Genomic DNA, 20,224 nt, shown 5'->3' with positions numbered 1-20,224 from the left:
GCTTCGCCACACGTTCAGGTTAAAACACCAAACTGACAGCGACCGCTTCATAAAGTGACCTATGTGTTACGAAACCCCACCTCCTGTCCAACCACCAATGCCTCACGGGGCCGCACACACCAGGAAACACACACATATTATCACACATATATTCTTTGTCACACACAAAGGAAAACGTGGAGTGGGGGGTTCTTCACACACTCTTAACGCCTTTGCCCAGGGGGATGCGTCTCATCTGTCTATTCAGGGTCTGACAATTCCCACTCCTGTCCAAAGCACACAGAGAGAAAGATGTTCTGGTGTCACTGAATCCATACTGAGAAGAAAATACGTCTTGAATGTCAGGAGGAACACAACCCTCCATGCAATGTGTGACATAAGACCACAGGAGAGTTTAATTCTTGGCATGTTATCTGAAAAACTAAAAGGCTTCTATTTGAATCTGCATTGTTTTGTGAATATGTTTACTACTTTATGCGCCTTGCTTAGAAAACAAATTTATTTTATCACACTTCAGCTGTGTGGTAAACAGGTTTGACATTTTAATTACTTTGTGAAAACAGAACAGTGGGCTGTTGTTGAAGCTTTATCTTGGTGAAAAATGATGATCAGTCACCAAAATGTAGTTTGTTTAAACAGTGAGGGAAAGGGATGTCATATATTGTTGAATTTTTGTTGCACTTGTGACACAAAAATAGAGGGTACACAAAGAGTTTGGAGTAAAAATAGCAGCAGGGAGGAGATGAGCTGACACTGCGGGATCATGTTTTAACCTCTAAGCACTAATTAAAATTTTTACTGAGGAAGATGATGACAGGCAGAGATAGACTGTAGTACCTCTTCTTTACCAGCAGGTGGCAGTAAAGTCAAAGATTACTTTTAAGAGGAACACCACTTAAATTAAGAACTCAAATTATGTAATATCCATGGCCCCGGTTAAATCAATATTTGAGAACATGACTCTCTCATGAAGCGACTCTCTCTCAAGTCTGAAACTTGTGATGTAATGAACTTTAAAAAAACACAAATAATTAAATAATAAATGTATGTATAGAATGTGTATATATTATGTATGCATACATCTTATTTTGTATTATTTATTCTGTTTTTATATCTCTATGTCTGTAGGTCTGTATCTTGAGCTGCTGTGACAACTACATTTCCCCACTGCAGGTTAAATAAAGTCTCATCTTAAAGTCTGGAGCTGCTCCACAGACTGGTTTTGCACACTCACAGAATGAGCTTTGCCCAAATGAGCTTTATTCAAAACACTGCAAATATTAATACTGTGAACTTGCACATTCCTGTTTGCACAGCTCCTTCAATCATTTAAATAATTGTTCAAAATGTTCATTTTGTTTCTACTGTTTATTTTTTAGAAATATTTTCTGTATGTTGCCATTTAAGCTGCCGTTTTTTGACTGAAGTACTTGCCTTACTCTATATCTATATTCTAGTACTTTGTTTTGTTTGTTCTAAGCACCAACACACCTACTGTGAAAACCTACTTGGCAATAAAAAAAGATTCTGTTTCTATTGCAGTAATATAAGTTCTGAAACAGAAAATGTCCCCATATACTCTGACCATTCCCCTTGGGTGCTTTCAGTGTCATCAAAAGCATCTTTACTGACTAAATAAACTAAAAACACCCCATGCAGCAGTGCTTCTCTCCTGGGTGCTAAACCATTGCAGGGAGAACCACAGTGCATCAAAAAATATAGGTTTCAGAGCACATTAAGGCCCGTCACAATCACAAAAATATTGACTTACAGAGCTCAGCAAAAGTTATTGAGGTCATGTCAATATATTGCAAGCTATAACCAACATTTTAGTTAAAATGATGCAATAAAAATAGCCGTTTGCAGCACCAAAGCATTTTTCACAGGCACATAAACAAATGAACAGATCCTTAAATATGTAATTAAACAAATGTTTAATTTAGATTTTATACTTTATCACTCTAGTTTTGGGGATTTGGGAGAGTTCTTCATGTTGTTTACTAATATTTTTGGAAGGTTTCTGACCAAAGGAATTACATGTACAATATAAAAAAAAATGGGCTCTAATAGCTCTAATTTAAAGCAAAGCTGGAAGAGTAAGAATACTTTATTGGCTAAAGGCCCAGAAGTGTTTGCTCTGTTTCCAGTCTTTTTATTGTATAAAGTGTTAAAAAATATACTCAAGAGTTTTCTTTGAAAGTCACTGGGTTACATAATTCCCACACATTATTTGATTCATATTAACATTTTATTTCTTTGGCATTATTTTTTTTTCACACTAGTTACATATAGACATGTTTTACAAATTTCACAAGCAAGGAGTGTTCTTTCAATATTTGGCACGTATGACTTTGGCAACAAACTTCGCTTTACTTGTCGAAACATAACCAGTCATTGAGTTTCTCAGCACTGTGTGTAGTATGAGGGTGCGTTTGCGAGGATTCAGATGTGATGATGTTGCAACCGGATGCAGGAGCCTGTGTCGGCTTGTTTTTGCTCTAATCGCTCCTGTAACGCACATCCCTGAGCACCTGAACATCCCCGGCACACATGGAGGCACTTTTTAGATTTCCATCCTCGCCACACAAACTGTCGAAAACAAAAATTTGACCTTGACAACTGCAGCCTTGTTACTGAATGCCTACTGCGCCCTTGGAAGACTCCAGCAGTTGTGTCACATCTGTACATTATTACATTCGTGCACCAACAAGGTGCTGACAATAGTGCATATTTACAGAGTGCTAAAAGGTCCAGGAAAAAGTATCTCTGCAGAGCATCACAGACAAGGTTAAAAGGAAGAACACACTGACTGATTGGCAGATAAAACACTGTGCAGTTTAAGGACTGCTCATTGTATTGATAAAGGACATGATGTGATGATACAGTACTGTGCTTTCGGCCAGTGAAGTACCAGTGTGGAGACATTTACAGCAACTCTACCTACTGTATACAAAGACACCTTTCTCATAAGGATGCTATAAAAACATCTAGATATTTTTCATTTCTATGGTGACTTTATTTTGAAAGCTACAATATGTAACATTAAAACGGAGGTGTTATTTAAATCCTTTCTCTCCTTCTCAGTTGGTCAGATTTATATAATCTATTTACCTTCACTGTGTCTGAATTGTACATTGTACATACTGATGTATGTCAAATGTCTGCTGATTAATTATATGAAAAATATAACAATGCATACAACAATGGTAGCAAAGCAAAGAAAATGTAATACCTTTTAAGCCTTGCCACTTTCACAGTCTTCACTTCCTTAGGACATATTCTGAAGCGTATGACAGAAAACCAAGCAAAAGGAACTCCAATCCATAGCAGCAGATTTAACTTTCCAAATTATGTTTTTATGTTTTGACGTCAAGTCTTCAGCTCATGTTTTGAAGTTGCACATTGCGGCTTTGAATGTCTTTACTTTGCTAAGTTTATCCAGTTTTCGGACACACAACAAAGGCGCACATGATTCAGGAAGCCTTCACAATCTCTCCTTTGAAGAGTCCTTAAGGGTCCACTACGGTGGGATTGTCTGTCAGTACCTCCTGCCGTCACATCTCAAAGTGACGGTAGATGCTCTCCACGTAGCTCAGGACCCGCTGCCAGTCAGGACCTCCTGCTCTCAGCATCTCCTCCACCGTCTGTGGAGCAAACATTTCCAATAGGTTTGAATCTCTCATAGAAAAGTATGAGAGACCTTGTTTTTCTTTGTAATATTCATTTGTTGGGGCACATAACTTATTTTGAGGGAAGGAAAATGTGATTAAAATGTGATTTTGTATTGTGTGTGCATTTGGCCTTAGAAAGCTTTAGATACTTTGTAGGGGGGAAAATTGTCACAATTATATTTTTTATTTTAATTACACTGAAAATAACAGTGATTTTCCCAGTTTAAGGTATTGGTATTTTTTATTTTTGAAGAGATATTTGAGTTAATGAGGAACTATATTTTGTTATTGTGTATGGAGATTGTTTATTTTTTTTCCTTTACAGATAAATCCATTTTCACCTATGGCATAATAAATTGCACCATCACAGTATCCTCTGGAGTTTAATAGAATCCTGTGAGGTTTTCCCGTAAAAAATATGTACTCATAAAAGACACCAAGGCTTACCAGGGTTTGTGCAATCCCAACAGTCTCTCCTGTTTTGAATGCCAGGCTGAGATTCTCCCTCTAGAAAGAAAAGAAAGAATCGATAAACTATAAATCACTCGCTCCTATCCATTACGCAGACACCAGGCACATTTCCTACCTTGTTCTCTGGAGTGAGAGTGGTGTACGGGATGTGTGAGGGGAGGTAGGTGTGGTAGACGGCACAGAAGGCGAGACCGTCGGACCAGCTGCTGCTGAAGTTGGTGATGTCGATATTCTGAGAGAGAAGACGGAGAAGAGGACCAGTGGGTTAAACCAAAGACATTTTGACATGTCACATTAGAAAAAGCACAGGTGTAAATAATAAATCTTATGATGGCTGGTTCCATTTAGCAGTTTCATTTTTAGGCTCCTGGTTAGAGCCTGACAGATGCTGTTTATCAGTTGACAGATATTATCGGCCGATATTGGCCTATCAAAGTATAAATGCCGTCTGATATGTGCCTTTATGAAAACTTTTTTAAGCAATATATAATACAGAAAATGTTACTTGGCGTGATTTAGAAATGGTGTTTGTTCTTTTTTTTTTAAATAGTCTTAAATTTTTACAATAGCAATTGACTGAAACTGAACAGTAATTATGTTTATTTAGATATTTATATTATTCCTATTCATTTATTTTCTCAGTTATCATTTATAGAATTGGCTGACAATGTAACTTGTTTGTATAATGTATAATAATGTATAGCAATGTTAAATATCTCTGGGTACATTTGCAGAGCGGTGAATAATTGTTGCACAATCCACAAAAAAAAGGTCTATTTTCATTCCAACTCAAAAAATGACTATCAGCCACCATATCAGTTTTCTATGAATTTTCCCCACTAAAATCAATATTGGCATCAAAAATCATATATCGGTCGAGTGGGCTCCAATCCTGGTATTGCTTATTGTGTATTGGGAAAATACTCAATTCGGTTAAGTATGGGGTTCGGGGGTTTAGTGTAAATATATAAACAAAATATCACAAAATATGACAAGTGCAGCTATACATAAAAGATGTTCATGAAATCATGAATTGAATCAACTGAATCACGTCCAGGATCACCTTGTAGCCTTGTGTTCGGCTCTGACACCAGCGGAGCAGCGAGTTTCTCTTGGAGCCTCCGTGGCGACGCAGCAGCAGGTTGAAACCATCCTGGGACCTGACAACAACAGGACACAAGGCTTCAGATTTATTTGGTTTGAACTACCCTGGAGTTGTTGTTCTCATAGCTGACTCCGTTATTGAAAGGAAAACACAATTAGCTTATTGATTCAAGTGCCAGTGGTGGTCTGGCCCCAATATCATTCGTTATGAGTTCACCAGACAAATGTACTGGGGTCAAAGTAAGTAATTAGATTCAGACAGGATGTAGCCGTTGGGCAGGTCCACTGGGCACAATCAGTGTGTGAGTGTGTGTAGGTAGACTCACTTAGTGGGAGGCAGCTCAGTGAGGGCAGAGTTGTATTTGTTTAGAGATTCCTCACGTTTTCCTGAAAAGACAAGCAACCATACTTCATTATGCAAGAGCATACTGTCTAAGCAGCGGTGGAAGCACCTAAACATGCTAGTAATTGATGTTTGGCCACTCGAGGGCAGTAGAACGAGCTGTAACACTGACATTCACTGTATAAAGTAGCAAATTATTTAGCAAACAATTTTCCAATTACACATTCTGCAGAAACAGAGCAAAATTAGCATTCATTTGTAGTTCCAATATTCACAAGTAATGGAATAATAGATGACAGAACATGGAACTTAATGTTTTTTAACAATTAAAAAAAGGTTCAAAGGTATTAATTAAATTTTATATGGCATGCAGTAATCTGACGTCCCCTATGTCCCCCTGAATAAATTTGATTATATTGCAGCGAGTTCTGTCTGCATGGAGATTTGAAACGTGTAACCAGACTTTAGACTCGCCAGTGCACAGGGACTTGAACAAGCTGCAGGGGTGACATAGTGTTATTCTCTGTTTCTCTCTCTCTTCGTACTATTCACTAAACTTGCAGCCTAGTTTTTTTTCTTTTTATGTGGCTATCATGATGTAAAAAAACAAATATTCTCTCAACCAGATGCGCACCGATTGATTTCATGTGTATCGGTACTTTGTGGTACCAAAAGAATTTGGTCAGTAAAAGTTCTGAGCTCGGCACCAGGCCCTATCTCCACATTCATTTTACATTAATTCAAGCATACGGTGGCGCGCACACACACACACAACACACACCTGTGTCAGTGCTCGACTTGCTGTCCTGCCAATCCAGACTTCTTCGGCCTCTTAGTTGCGCCAAGTTCTTTAAAACAAACAATTCAAATTAGGTAAAAATCATTACCTGATCAGCAAGTCAAGAATGACGTATCTTCCTTCAGATGAAGTATCTCACCTTGTTTACAGGTCCAAGCGTTGAGGCCGTGTTGGGCTGGAGGGTTCCGTTCTGCATGGTGGGGGAGCTTGAGGGTGCAGGTAATCTGGACAAGCTTCTGCAACATTACAATAAATAGTAAGAAGAACAGACCCGATAAACCAAACCAACTGTCTGATTCATGTTTGATGGCATTTTTTTTTAAATGGTGCAGCTGTTCCACTCGGCTCATTCTGTAAATTAAGCTGTTCAAACTGTCCTGTGGAGGCCTGTGGGTTGAGTGTACCACATTCAAAAGAAACCGTCATCGCAGTCCTGACCAAATTTGGTGATTGTTATTCATTTGTGACTGCTATGTCAGAGACAAAAAATGTGGAGGGCAAAAAAGGATTTTGGCTTTAAAATATTTCTGTTTCTGACTTGCTGGATGCAAAAGCAACCTCCTGCTGTGTGTTCAGAATGGCAGAATTGACTGCACAGTTGCAAATGAAAAAGTACATATCTGAACTAGGGATAGGCATTTGGAAGAAACTTGAACATCTATAACGTTAATGATTAATTAATTGATTATTTGCTATGCATACATGGGTAAAATAAAATATATTAGATAGTACTGTGCAAAAGCCGGTTTTGATAACGGACGCTTTTATTTTGAAAGGACAAAAAGAGACTTGATCCTGTCGATCGTTAAACTAAATCATGTGAGAAACTGTAAAGATAACGTCAAGAAGTTCGATGTTTAATGCCCCCCGAAGAGGCATGAGAAGATGTTCAATTTCACAGTAATCTTGCATATTTAAGTATGTTTTGTGTTTAAATAAGTTTTGGATAAAATTAAAGTCAGTAACTCATGCTAGCAAGGTTTGCTACAGTAAGCTAGTTTTGCTCAAATTAATAATCTTGTATTTCTGTGTGTTTTATAATTGTTACTGCAGCTTTCAGTTTGCAAACTGTAGCTTCATCCAACTTAATTCTCAGCTCATTGGCTTATTCACGTACGGCTGCAGAACTGAGTGCTCGGCCGTGTTTCAGTTCAGTCAGTACTGATACCAGTCATAGATAAAATTAAAATTAAATTGATTAAAAATTCCACGTGATCGACTAAATTCTTAACGACCATTAATCGATCATCGATTAATTATTCCCATCCCAAATTTGAACGAAGATGGGCACCAGTAACTCTGGCTGACTAGACAATCTTTGCATGTGTGTGTCTATGTACATGTTTTTTTATTTAAGAAATGATGGATGCATGGGCTATTTTAAATTTTGGATTCTGCCCCCCGTTTTTCTTTTGATTTTCAATCTGTAAGTTACTTTCTTGAAATATTGTTTCACCTGTTTTTCAATAAGATAAAGGAGCTTTGTTGATCCCTAGCACTGAATTAGTTTATAATTGTTTTTGAGTTTCAAAAACGATGCTTTAGTAATGTGTTGCAGTTGTTTTACGGTTATCCTCAAAAAGCACAGGGTGAAACATTTCTCTCACCTTGACCTCTCTGTGGTTACGGTCCTTCGCGTCTCACTGGATCGCACCTCCTCTCCACTCCTCTCCTCATTGGTCACATTTCTCAGGTAACGCTTCGCCACACCCTTACAGTCTGTTCTGGCCTCCTCGCTCACAACATTCTTCGTCGGTTCATTCTGACCCCCACTCTCCATCGTTTCTCGCCCCAACCTGTGCACCCCCCTCTCCCTGCCCCTCTGGGTCCCTTCTTTGCTTTCACAGCTGTTGGCCGGTTCTCCATTGGGCCTCTCCGGTTCCGGACATGGAGCCTGGGTGAGAGTGGCCAGTCTCTGCCTGCTCTCCTTTAACTCCCCTCTCAGGCTGACCAGTTGCATATCAGCTTCCTTCTGTCTCTGCTGGGAAGCGGCCAGCTCCCTCTCCACATCCTTGTGGGCCGTTCGGAGCGCGGTCAGCTCTTCTTCTGCCTCAGCTCTCAAGCGGTCTGCCACTGACACCGCCACCTGTAGGTCAGCCTGGAACTGCAGCCATTCCCCACGCTCCGTCTGAAATGGATACAACAGGGTTGTTTATTAACATTTTTTGTGAGTGAAAAATGTGAAATGAGACATGTAGAATATAGAGGTTTTGATTAAATTTAATTAACTATTTTAAGCTTAGATTTGGTCGTTTTTCTCGGAACATCTGGAATTAAAAAATCTGACAATAAGAACTGTGTATAGTTTCTGGCTATGATGAAAAGTGTCATTTCCCCCCCCCCAAGAAAACATGCCTTCAGGATGTGGGGTTTAGAGAGTTAAACATTAACTCTCATGGTCTTCTGAACTTTCTAAATCTTTTGTCTTTGATTTCCAAGTGTGCCTGAAAAAAAGCCTCTTTAACATTTGCTCTGACAGACATCTTTTCCTATTTAAATGTACTTCTGGGTCCAGATCAATAAAACATGCAGCTTTTCATCACAGAACAAACAGGCAACTCATATTGCTATAGTTAAACAATTATTATTCTACTACAAAACATTTTCTACAATAACTTAATACAAAGCATACAACGGATGATTTTAAAGGGATAGCTTAGGGTTGTGTGAGGTACTTATCCATAGTTAGTACACTGCTTAATGCCGGTACTCCCACCTGCCTCTCCAAACTGGGGGCGTGCAGACCTCCATCTACTGTAGTAATACACTGACTATGGATAAGAACCTCATACAACACACCAAAAAAACTGAACTATCCCTTTAAAACCCAAGCTGGAATGAGTGCCAAATTACAAACACAGCTTAACATAGCTGAAGGCGACAATGGCTATGATTAAAAAACAAAACAATTAAATCACTATTCTGCCCTTTTTTTTGGAAGACTACAGGCTGAACTGAAGTAACAAGACGCAACAAGCAGAGAGCTGGAGTTGGCAAGTCAACTCTAATGAGGCATAACTGAATCGTGAGCCACGCTTTTGCTCACTTCACCTAAAAAAAATTAACAAGGTGAGTGTACATTTATTTAAAAGCAACAAAAGGACCCTTAACAAGTTTGGACACAGGCTAAAAATTCCCTGATTTAAGCAACATTTCTGGAGTAGCGCCAAGGTTTCATTGTGAAACTGCCTTCTGTGTCACCAACACCGTGGCCACATCTCAATAAGTGTTTGTTTAATGATTAGCAACTCTGAAACAGACTCAGTTTCACATTTTTGAGGATGACTGATAGAAAAAGTTTCCAGGTTTCATTATTTAAAAGTATTATTGCCTCGGACGTGCACAAACAACACCCCAGACATCAAACGACGCCAGATGGTTAACTCTAACAGGAAATTAAAAAAAGTTAAACAACCATCGTCATAAAGTAGAGAGAGAATAAGAAAGAAGGAAAAGGAGATGAAAGACAATAAAAGTGGTTGAAATCATGCACAGATTTCAGACAGAGAGATGTGAGGGAGGGCTGAGGAGCAGGGAAGGTCGGTAATTAGATGAAGAATGGACGGAGATGTGGAGGAGGAGGAGGCGATATCTGAGCCAAGTCGCTCCCTCATCTGACCAGTGACTCAAGACCACAGCTGGACCCGATTACACTGGATGCACACACACACATATCATATTCCCCTCTTCTCTCCCACACATACACCTCCCTTATTATTTCACCTCACCACCAAACCACATTGTTAAGTTTCCCCACACACATCTACACATTCAGGAGGAAGTTTGCGCACACTCATTGGCAACATGTGCCAAACGAATAGCAGGATCCGTGTTTGGAGACATTCTATATTAAGTAATACTAAAACACCCACTTGGACTTGAAGGTTCTTGTCTTCACAGAGTTTTTGTTATCAGGACGCGGACGCTCCAACTGGAGCATGTCTGTTTAAGGAAACAGGAAGGGGCGCTCCTCAAGTTCACACTGAGATATGGGTGTGGATTGTCAGTTTTAAGACACAAACACACACACTTGTAGTCCCTCAAGAGCTGACCTAGTGCCCCACTGCAAGACCAGATGTAGTATCCAGCACACACACACATACACTTGTCTATACTCTTGATGCACATCTGAGTTCCTGACAATTCCTGGCAAGGGTCCAGCACACTTGGAGATTGTGTCAGTGTGTGTGTGTGTGTGTTCCAACCATCTGTCCCTAGTTCACCTCCACGCCCAGTCTTTCTAATACATACTCAGGGAAACATCTCAACTCCGTAATGGCTCCTCTTTCCAGCTTTCCACAGCCTGTGGTGTGTATTCTAAAAAAAGTGCTTGAATACACCGTCACACCTATTAAGGGACATTTCATTCCCTCTATAGCAGTCACACACACGCACAAAAATGGGCAAATTCCCCCCAACTGGCACATGAAAATAGCTTGGTAGCGCCTACAAGTTGCATATCTAAACGTCTAGAGACATCAAAGAGAAGGGTCCCTAGTCGCTGCCATTTACTCGGCTCTGCAAATTCGACACAGCATGCACACAAGCCCCCCTTCCGCGCCAATCCTCCCAAACACACTAAATCTTCATTCTTCACGTGAACAGCCTCCAGATACGGGGTCTTTTTGTGTCTGGGTTGCTGGAACAGCCTAGCAAGGAGGCAACCTGGAGATCATTCCTGGAAATCTCCGGCAGCGCTCACCTGGAACTGATTCCAAAGCAGGGTTTTGAGATTGACTAAATCTCAGGGAGAGGGAGGGGTGGGCACAAATCTGACCAACCATCCACACACACACTCACACCCAACACCCAGACATGAATGGAGTGTTTTCATTTTTGTTGGTTAAGACAATTGAAGACTGGTGGTGCGCATAAGCACAGACAGATGGTACATCGGATAATACCCTCAGCAGTTCGTTGCACATTGGGTAATCATGTGTTTTCAGAATTTAGTTTAGTACACCGGAAATACATTACGACCACGGACAGACAGAGAGAGATAGGAGCATTTGGGAATGCAGGGATGAAGACAGATGAAGAGGCGCAGAGGAGAGGCTTAGCTGACTGGAAGAATAATGGCTATTTAAATTGCATGGAAAAAAAAGGTAAAAAAACAAGGAGGTCGGAGCTAAAGAAAAGAGGGCTTAAGCAATGTGGGGGTCAGATAAAAAGATGGATGAAAGCGAAAGAGCAGGCCAGGAGGTGAGGAAGTGAGATAGAGGAGGGGTGGGGAGAAGGCACAGAGAGGAAGGAAGGAATGAGATAGAGAGGAGCATTGCAGAAAAAGTTAGAGAGTAATTGTTTTGAGTTCTTGTGCTCAGGCAGGGGAGCAGTCAGCTCTCTGATGGAGGAAGAATGAGGGAATGAAGAAAAGGCAGAGAGGCACAGAGAGGGAAGGAGGCTTCCATACAAAGCTAAAAACCAATTGCACCAGCCAAGACTTTCAATACATCTGTACGTGTCTGTGAGTCTCACGTGGATCGCGCACACAAAAACACATGGCCAGTCAGTCACTGTAAGCTGCGGCCCCTCCACCTCCCCGCCTCGCCACACAGCACAAAACAAAACAAGTTTTGTCTCCTGAACAGCCGAATGTGAACCCCCTCCTCCGCACTGCAACTCCCCTTCTCTCCGGCTCGCCACAAAAAGGCTCCCAGGACAGCAGAGCAGACTGAGAGGGTTCATAAAGTTGAGCTTTGCAGGCTTATATTGCCCTATCGAGGGCCCATGTAAACACAGTGTTGGATTGTCCCGATTTCTAATGCACGGCTACCTCTCAGTGGTATACCACAGTCTCTCTGAGGTTTAGCTGGATTCTGCGAGGCTTGTGTTTCCAGGTCCCTCACAGGGATGTGGGAAAGTAGAGGAAAAGACAAGAGGGAGCAGGGATTGAATATCAAGTAGAGAAAAAGTGACAAGGAAGTGTGAAAGTAGAAGAGAACATGATGTGTGTCCCATTTGCACTTGGTTGCAATATAATCATTAAAATCGGATTCTAATACAGAGCAAAATAAAAGAATAGCAGCAGTAAGGACAGTCACAGGGGGAAGAAAAGAGATGGAGTTTGAGGGAGGCACACTGTAGGTCATATTCCAGCTGTTGTAATCTGTGGCAGATCTGGAGGAAGCTGGGAGCCTTGGCTACAATCCTCATAAGGGAGGGTCAGGAATTGGAACGAACGACTGACAGGAAATTACCGCAGCATATCACCATCCTCATAGAGACTGGAACGCCCGATTTATAGGACTGAAGAATGTGTGCAGAATTTACATTCTTATTGTGTGTCGTTTATGTTTAACTTTGAGTTTTGTGAACTAATAGTGGGTTGATCTAAAATAGCAGGGCGGGTCCCTGTTGGACAAGCATTTCTTGCTGGAGTCCAAGGAAGAGAAATAAATAAAAGCTTTACAACAAAAAAGGCAACAGGTGTCCTGCTATCATTGAAGATTTTTGTTCTGAGCCACAGTCATATAACACTTTCTTTGATCAACTCTAAAAGTATGAGCTACAAAACATTTTTTGACAGAAGATGATCTCAAAAATGTTCCTCTTCAGGGCCTCTAAAGAGAAGCAGAGGACAGGAAGACCTCTATTAGCAGAGCTGCAGCTCCCAGCGGGGCCCACTCTAAGGTCTATTGTGATAGTGAGTGAAGAAGAAGGAAGGGGAAGGAGGGTGATGGGGCGTGTTTTGGTGTTATCTCTTGGATAAAAAAAATCACAAACACCATGACCTGTATATAATTAGAGTGCGTGACTTCCTGTTTACATTGCTATACTTGTCCACTGTTGTCTCTGAAGTCTGGTGGCAAAAAATAGTTTTCTCATGTTTGAAAAACAGGACCAAAGTTAGGAAAAGTAACTCACAAACTACAACCATCAGACTGCATATTTCCTTTGTCAGTATGGTCCCTAATGGACCATTTCCTAAGCCCCACTCCTCTTAGTGAGGCTTCCATTACCATGTCTGTCAGGTAAGTCAAATAATCAATGTAATTTTTTAAACAATTGGTCCTTCACTTCAGACAGAAGTCGGCATCGATTTGTCTCCGGCTAACTTTTAATGTTTCCAGTTAAAATGTGAAGTCTGTAAAAGGTGTCTTGAAAAAAACAGTTCATGATAGTAGTAGTGGTTGTAAGCTAGTAAGCCGGACATCCTAACCTTTGCAACTTATATTGGAGCAGATAAACACACTAGCCCCTTTCAGACTGCTGTTTCAAGCCGTGATATTAACGCCTTGAAACAATTCACAATTCGCCTTCAGTCTGAATGTTCCAGAGGTGTAATGGAGGGACCAAGTGATCCCGGCTCTGTACCACCTTCAGAGGTAGTAACAAAGACATCAATGTGAACCAGCGGAGCCGCAAGACAGAAAATATGTGACGTGCATTATTTGTGCGTAAAACACAAATACAAAGGAAGTGGACCGTTTCATCAGGAACATGACTCTCACTTGAGTCCAACAGTAATTGAAGCATGTCAAACAAAATGCAGAACTTTGCTTAAGTATGTAGAATCTCTACAGTGCGAAACAGAACGACGGGCAGTTCTTCCGCCAGTATTGTTTGAATGCATTCTCTGCCGCTTATTGCACACGTACTGCTGCTGCTCTGTTACACGGCACTGCCATCTCCTACCACTTTGTTACGCAATGGCGGTTTGCAATTTGAATGGATGCCAGTATGAATGTACTAAGGCGAAATGACAGCAGAGCTTGTTACGGCACTTTTTCAGAAATGCAGTATGAAAAAGGCCAGTGTTGAATTCAGTGGTCCTTAACCTTTTTGAGTTGTGAAGCAAGACTGCAGAATAATCAAGCTGGTGTTCCTGACCCCTTCCCTGGCAACGACGATGAGAAAGAGAGCTGCAAACTGGCTTAAACAGCAGTTTCCGTGACCCCCCCCCAGTGAGCTTCATTTTGGCTCTCTGCAAATGTATAGGTGACATCACGTATACATTCTATACAGTCTGTGATAGTATCACACTTTGGCTGAGTGGTCAGAAACTGTTCAGAATCTATTTAAAAACTAACAACCTTTCCAGTGCATCTCACCTGTAAAGTCCTCTTCAAACTCTTCACTTCTGTCAGTAGATGCTTCAGTATCTCTGAGGGAAGGATACAGAAATGTCAGAAGGCATCACTTGCATATCAAATACAAAAAAATGTCAAGGAAATGGATTTGCCCTTCTCAAAACAGGGAAATGTTAGGCCCACAATGAAATGGCAAGTTTTAGTGCTTAATCACATTCTGCAGACGTGAATATGATTTATGGCAGTATATAAAGTGTGTTGTATTATATCTTACCTGCTGTGTCTGTGGCCCCATCATGACTAGCAGTGAAACCCAGTGTTGTCCTACACTCCGCCAGCAGCTTCTCCACCTCCTCGCCCTGGCTGTCCCCTGCTTCCTGAGCGGGCAGCAAAGACTGACTCAGACCACTGTCCCTTTCCCTCCAGCTCTGCCGAGAAGAGCTGCCCACCACAGGTGAGGCACTACAGGGAGAAGAGGGGCTCTTTTTCAGGCTGATGGATACAGTCTTCCCCTGAGAGACCAGAGGACGAGGGGTGGAGGTAGGAGGAGGAGGACCCCCATTCCTCCCCAAAGCAGCTTGTACTTTACCCACATTAACTCCTGTCTTGTTGTGCAGAGGGCTATATCCAGGGCCAACAGTGGAGCTTTTAGAAACAACTGGTGGATGAGGCCTCCAATCAGGAGGGGGACTGGAAGGACTAGGGCTGATGCTGGACTGTGCTTTCTTCCCGCTGGACGTGAGCACTGGGACTGGAGGTGGAGGTGGAGAGGAAGCCGGGGCTGCAGAGGAAGGCTGAGGTGAGGTAGGGTGAAGGAGTTGGGGGACATCAGGGATGAAAGCAGGACAATCGCTCTGTGGAGAAGCAGGAGGAGTGTGGAAGCTATCACCAGGGGCCCCTAGAGGGAAAAAAACAGCTGAATTCAGATTAAATAAGAAGCTGTGAAGCTTCATTCATAACATTGACATTCCAATTGTAAACCAACATTCGAATGCTGTGCAGCTTCTTTTTTTTAGCGTGTCTAACCATTCTGTTTAAACCTGCTATTCCTGCACACTTGCAGATAAAGACTAGACTATTATTATGTTAGTATTATGCAATTTGTAGAATTAGACTCCAGTAGCAGCTATGGAGGATTGTTTCCAACTTGTGTGATCCTAACACTTCCAATAACCCCTGATCCAAAATCATTATGTAAAAATTATAAATGTAATAATTTCAAAATTTACATCATGTTCTATCTAATAACATTTATATATATATTTTTCATTTTTTGACAGAGTCATGTACAGCTTCTTAGCTGTACAAGAGTGAGCTCTTCGCTAATTTTCATCTATATTCTATATATATCTATAGATTTCATCTATTTTCACCTGGGCAACCCCCCCAAAAGAATAACAGGAAATGTACAATACAATTAGAGCACAAGTAGTATCAAGGGTTGAAGAAAAAGGAGAATAAAATATGATTACAAGCAGTACATATTCACTAAACAATAACAGCAACAACAGAGAGAAGATTTTACAACACCGAGATGCAACATATGTTTATCTATAATGTGTAAATTATAGATACATTTGATACAGCCCTATTCAAAATCATGCAGAAATTGTCGCTTACAGTTTACGAACACAATATTCAAACTTGGTCCTTCCTTCCCAACTCAACAAAAGTGAAAGAAAACCTCACATTCACCCTCGTTTTGGAACAAGTTTTGTCCACTTGGAGTTTTGCCTCGCTATATTTGGATTTTTTTTTGAGCTGTGTAAATATTTTTCATCCTGAACACAGCAAAATTAGAAGAAAAGAAAAAAAATAGGCAGAGGGATGGGTCTTCTAGTGGGTCATAAGGGATATTGTTATGATTTTCTGCATTGTTGGATTTTTTTTGAAAATCCTGCATAGTATATCTTTAAGGCGAGCACTGAGAAACCTTCCCTTTCAGCAGATCACTGTAAAACAGCCTTCTGATCTCAAACTGTGCACATGCGTCACTCTGCACAGTAAAGGTTAAACATCGAAGTGATGCAACAATCAACAAAACTCCTTTGACTGGAGGGCAGATTCAAAGTTATAATTAATTGTGAGGGACACAACAAATCAGACTCACTGAGCCACTGAATCATGAGCAGAGTGAAGAAAAAACAGTTTAGTGGTCACTGGTCTGGCATGTTGACACTCAAAACACCATTCAGTGAAGTGACCAGACCAGCAAACATCCAGGCCCTGCCCCTGAAGATGAATGCTTTAATACAGACATTCCTCTTGGGCTGCTCATCCACAATGATGTGCAACACTCATTGTCCAAATTCAGGAACACACACATGCATAGACAAGAAGTTTTCCCCATATATGGTCCAATTTGCAGCAGTCAGGCGCAAATAAATTCCCAAACCTGACACAAGAACAATAACACAAGTGATTTCTTCTTTTTGGCTCAGAGCTCCTTGCCCAAAACAGCATGTCTCCAATAATAACGTGGGGAGGCTATGGGAACCACTGGGCATCGTGTCTCCTTCTTTGGACAAAAACCTCACTCCTAGCAAAATGAATGTTGCTGTTTTTTTCAGTCGAACATTTGCAAAGTTACACAGCACCGGCTGTAAGGCCAAATCACTGGGAAAGAACGACAGGATTGTCTAATTACTTTCTCATGCCATCCCTGGTTTTTATTTCTTTTATTTCTTAATGTGCTTGTCCAACCATGTGCATGGGTGGCAGGCTGACTGAATGAGAGTGTGTATCCATTGAGGTCTGTGTATATATATGTGTGTGTGTGTGTGTGTGTGTGTGTGTGTGTCAGATAGCATTAGGCTTCCTATGATTAATCCGCTGCCCTTGTGCTGAGCCGGGGAATTCTGCCGATTCATCACAGCTGGCCCGGCGGGGCCAGACCGAATCACATAGGGACGCGAGGAGAATGACCACTCACTGAGCAACACACAGGAGGGCTGCCAAGATTCCTGCTGCCGCTCAGCACACACACACACACACACACACACACTGCCTTTCCGCTTGCTTCTCCTTTTGTTGCCTTCAATTTCCTGATTACCCCTTATCCACCCCCTCTTTCATACAGTCTCCTCGCTCTTCCTGTATACTTCCTTCACTGCACCATCCTTCTTCTACTACATGTATCACAGCCTCGAGGTGTGCTGGCGTTATTCTCAAAAAGAAATAATAAAAAACACGAGGCAACATGAGGCCAATACAGGACATTGCCAGGTGTCTGTCTGTGTGTACTGCCAAACATTTGAAATCCTTTTCAGCACGTAGAGGCAGACCAAAGGAGATTCAAGGAAAGTGGTCTGACTAGAAAAAAAAGAGAGGGAATTGCAGGCTCATTAGTGGGTGTATGTGTGCGTTGACCTACCTGTGGGTCCATGGCTGTCCTTGCTGGAAAAGTTACCCATACTGCAGTAATGGGGTTTGGGCCACTGATGGGGCCCTGCAGGTGCCTCTTGCTCTCTCACTCAGCCCAGACCAAAGTGGCACTGTGGAGGTGACCTACCTACACACACACACACACACACACACACACACACACACACACACACATCAGGACATCCAGAAAGATGATGGATGAAGTCATGCACTTATGCACTGTTATCCAGCTGAGAAATAATTCAGCGACTGCTGCAGCTCTGAACATAGCCAACCTTCTTCTTACCTCTAACTTTATAATACTTATGAAGGTAACTTTGAAGTCCACAGACATAGCATGTTGGTCTTGAATACAAAAAACGAGTCTGAACTTTACACGAAAATTTCACCAAAACCTTTACATACACTCCAGGATACCGAGACAACACAAATAGTGCAAATTCACGCCATTGACTGTCACGCGCTATCAAAACACTGAAAAGCAAATTAAGTTGAAAAGGTGTTATAAAAGGGACGTAACTTTTCGCCCACGGCATTAAAACCCGATACATTTCACATGGGGAGCATTAAAAAGTGGATACACACCTTCAAAAAGCGGGAAAATAACGTCCCAAGTCCTTTTGTTCGAAGTTTGGTGAACTCTTCTTCTCCACGCTTTGCTTCTTTCAGCGCTGCTCAGCGGAGCGCACTGCCCTGCTGTGTCCTCACGGAGGAGAGGCAACGGCACATACACACATGCAGCTGCATTTCCTTTCAACGAAGCTTATCCAGAGGAACATGTTGCTGCTGGGAATATTTAGATAAGAAGACAAAACGTGGTTGCAGTCCGCATATCGAGCAAGGGGAAAAAAAGAGAGAAAACAACTTTGTACATCGATGTCTGACGGCGCTGATCATAGATATATATGGCGCTGATAACCGCTGAGTGTGTCCACTGGAGGGCGCTGTGGGGCCGCGTTAGGAGGGACCTGTTGCCGCTGGGATGTGTGGTGGTCCTCCTCACTTACCTCCTCACTTAACTGGAGTCCATCTATTTATTGAAAATACACGTTTTATTTAGGTAATAAGTTTATTTATATATGATATGTAGACAAGTTGAGAAAGCCAGTTGAAAGTGCAAGCATAGGAGCTTTCACAGTGTGCTATTTATGTTTCTAGACCATTTTTAAAATGTGAATTTTCTTTCTACAATGAACACTATTGCTATTTTTAATTAACATGCAAATAGACGGTTTTGTAGTTTTATCATTTATTATTTTTTCTGCTGTTTCTGTGTGTATAAATGGTAAAAAATCAGACTGATAGCCATGTTTGTGTCGAGAAAAAGGAGCCATATTGTGATGTAAGGACAGACTGAAGGAAGCTAAACAGAGACAGAAACGAATGCAGAGTTGACAAATTTCAACCAAAATCTCCTGGACTTCAGAGGTTTAATATGAAGCTGACTCTCACAGGCTGGTGACCCACTGACCTACTGTACTGGATCGCTCCAGGGCTGAAATTTTTCTTATACCTGCTTTTATTAGATAAAATATTATTAAAAATCCCCATTCAGTGTTTGCCTTCTACCTGACACAGAATATATGAATTTTAAGATAGTGACAGTTTATGGACGAGGATCAGTCTATTTTTTTTAAATTAATACAGTGGTGGAATGTAACTAAGTACATTTACTCAAGTAATGCACTAAAGTACAATTTTGAGGTAGCTACTTGTACTTTACTTGACTATTTCAACATGCAGTGGCAGTTCTAGACCAATTTTACTGTGGGGGCCAAGGAGGGGCCAGTGTTTAATCAGAGGGGCACATTAAAAAACGACAAAGATGATATTTAAGCATTCAAAACCATTATTTTAGCTTATTTAAAAATCTAATTTAAGTATATTTGGAAGATACAAATACATTGATTGAAACCATTAGACTTTCCAACAGTAACAATTATTTTTGTAAGACAATGACATTTCTCATTTTTGTGCACAATTACTTTTTTGATTTTGAAAGTGCAGTAAAGTGAGAATGATCTTTTTTTTTTGCACAATTAAACTATTATACAATTTGCACATTATGGGTTCCTTTTGTGTACAATGAGATATTGTTTGAACAAAAAATAGGTAGCCTAAGAATTGTTCCGTCATTCATCGTTATAAATTGATAATTTTATTATTAGTTTAACGCTGTGTCAAACTAATGTAGGCCCCTGTGTAGAACTGCCACTGAACAAATGTAACCTTATATTTCAACTTATTGTACTTTTTACTCCACTACATTTAGCTGCCTTCGCCCAGAGGGGAGGAGCTGAAACTCTGTGTGCAATGGAATTGAACCAGTAATGTGCTGTAATTGTTTTGTGTACAAGGTCTCCACGTTGGGCTGTGGCTCACCAATCAGTCTGCTAGACCACTTTACAATTTGGTTGACTGA

The 20,224-nt window shown here is 41.0% G+C and overlaps 1 protein-coding gene across 4 annotated transcripts; it reads right to left on the bottom strand.

The window, feature by feature from the left end:
* Positions 1-2,248: 2,248 nt before the first annotated feature.
* si:ch211-195o20.7 (cytospin-A) lies at positions 2,249-18,695 on the bottom strand. Of its 4 annotated transcripts, none has more exons than XM_059352544.1 (12): positions 18,388-18,695; positions 17,792-17,929; positions 14,693-15,316; positions 14,440-14,492; positions 7,996-8,516; positions 6,528-6,624; positions 6,371-6,437; positions 5,573-5,633; positions 5,206-5,302; positions 4,258-4,374; positions 4,119-4,178; positions 2,249-3,644 (listed from the first exon to the last, which is right to left on the bottom strand). In XM_059352544.1, the coding sequence occupies exons 2-12, from the start codon at positions 17,829-17,831 to the stop codon at positions 3,555-3,557; spliced, it is 1,827 nt and encodes a 608-aa protein (XP_059208527.1). In that variant the 5' UTR covers positions 17,832-17,929; positions 18,388-18,695; the 3' UTR covers positions 2,249-3,554. The 4 variants fall into 4 exon arrangements, with proteins under 4 accessions (XP_059208527.1, XP_059208530.1, XP_059208529.1 ...); XM_059352547.1 differs by having other exon boundaries at positions 6,528-6,621; XM_059352546.1 differs by having other exon boundaries at positions 17,792-17,925.
* Positions 18,696-20,224: the final 1,529 nt, after the last annotated feature.

This window comes from Centropristis striata, chromosome 16 (genome assembly GCF_030273125.1).
Source record: "Centropristis striata isolate RG_2023a ecotype Rhode Island chromosome 16, C.striata_1.0, whole genome shotgun sequence".
Lineage (NCBI taxonomy): Eukaryota > Metazoa > Chordata > Actinopteri > Perciformes > Serranidae > Centropristis > Centropristis striata.
The sequence above is the reverse complement of the archived record's forward strand: the minus strand, read 5'-3'. Positions and strand labels throughout refer to the sequence as shown.

Bases quoted from the DNA above. Each gene is read 5' to 3' on its own strand.
- si:ch211-195o20.7 (XM_059352544.1), bottom strand. From the start codon at position 17,831: ATGGGTAACTTTTCCAGCAAGGACAGCCATGGACCCACAG. The intron at 15,317-17,791 runs GTAGGTCAACGC...TTTTCCCTCTAG, and splicing joins GGACAGCCATGGACCCACAG to GGGCCCCTGGTGATAGCTTC. The intron at 5,634-6,370 runs GTGTGTGTTGTG...TTGTCTTTTCAG, and splicing joins CAAGTCGAGCACTGACACAG to GAAAACGTGAGGAATCTCTA.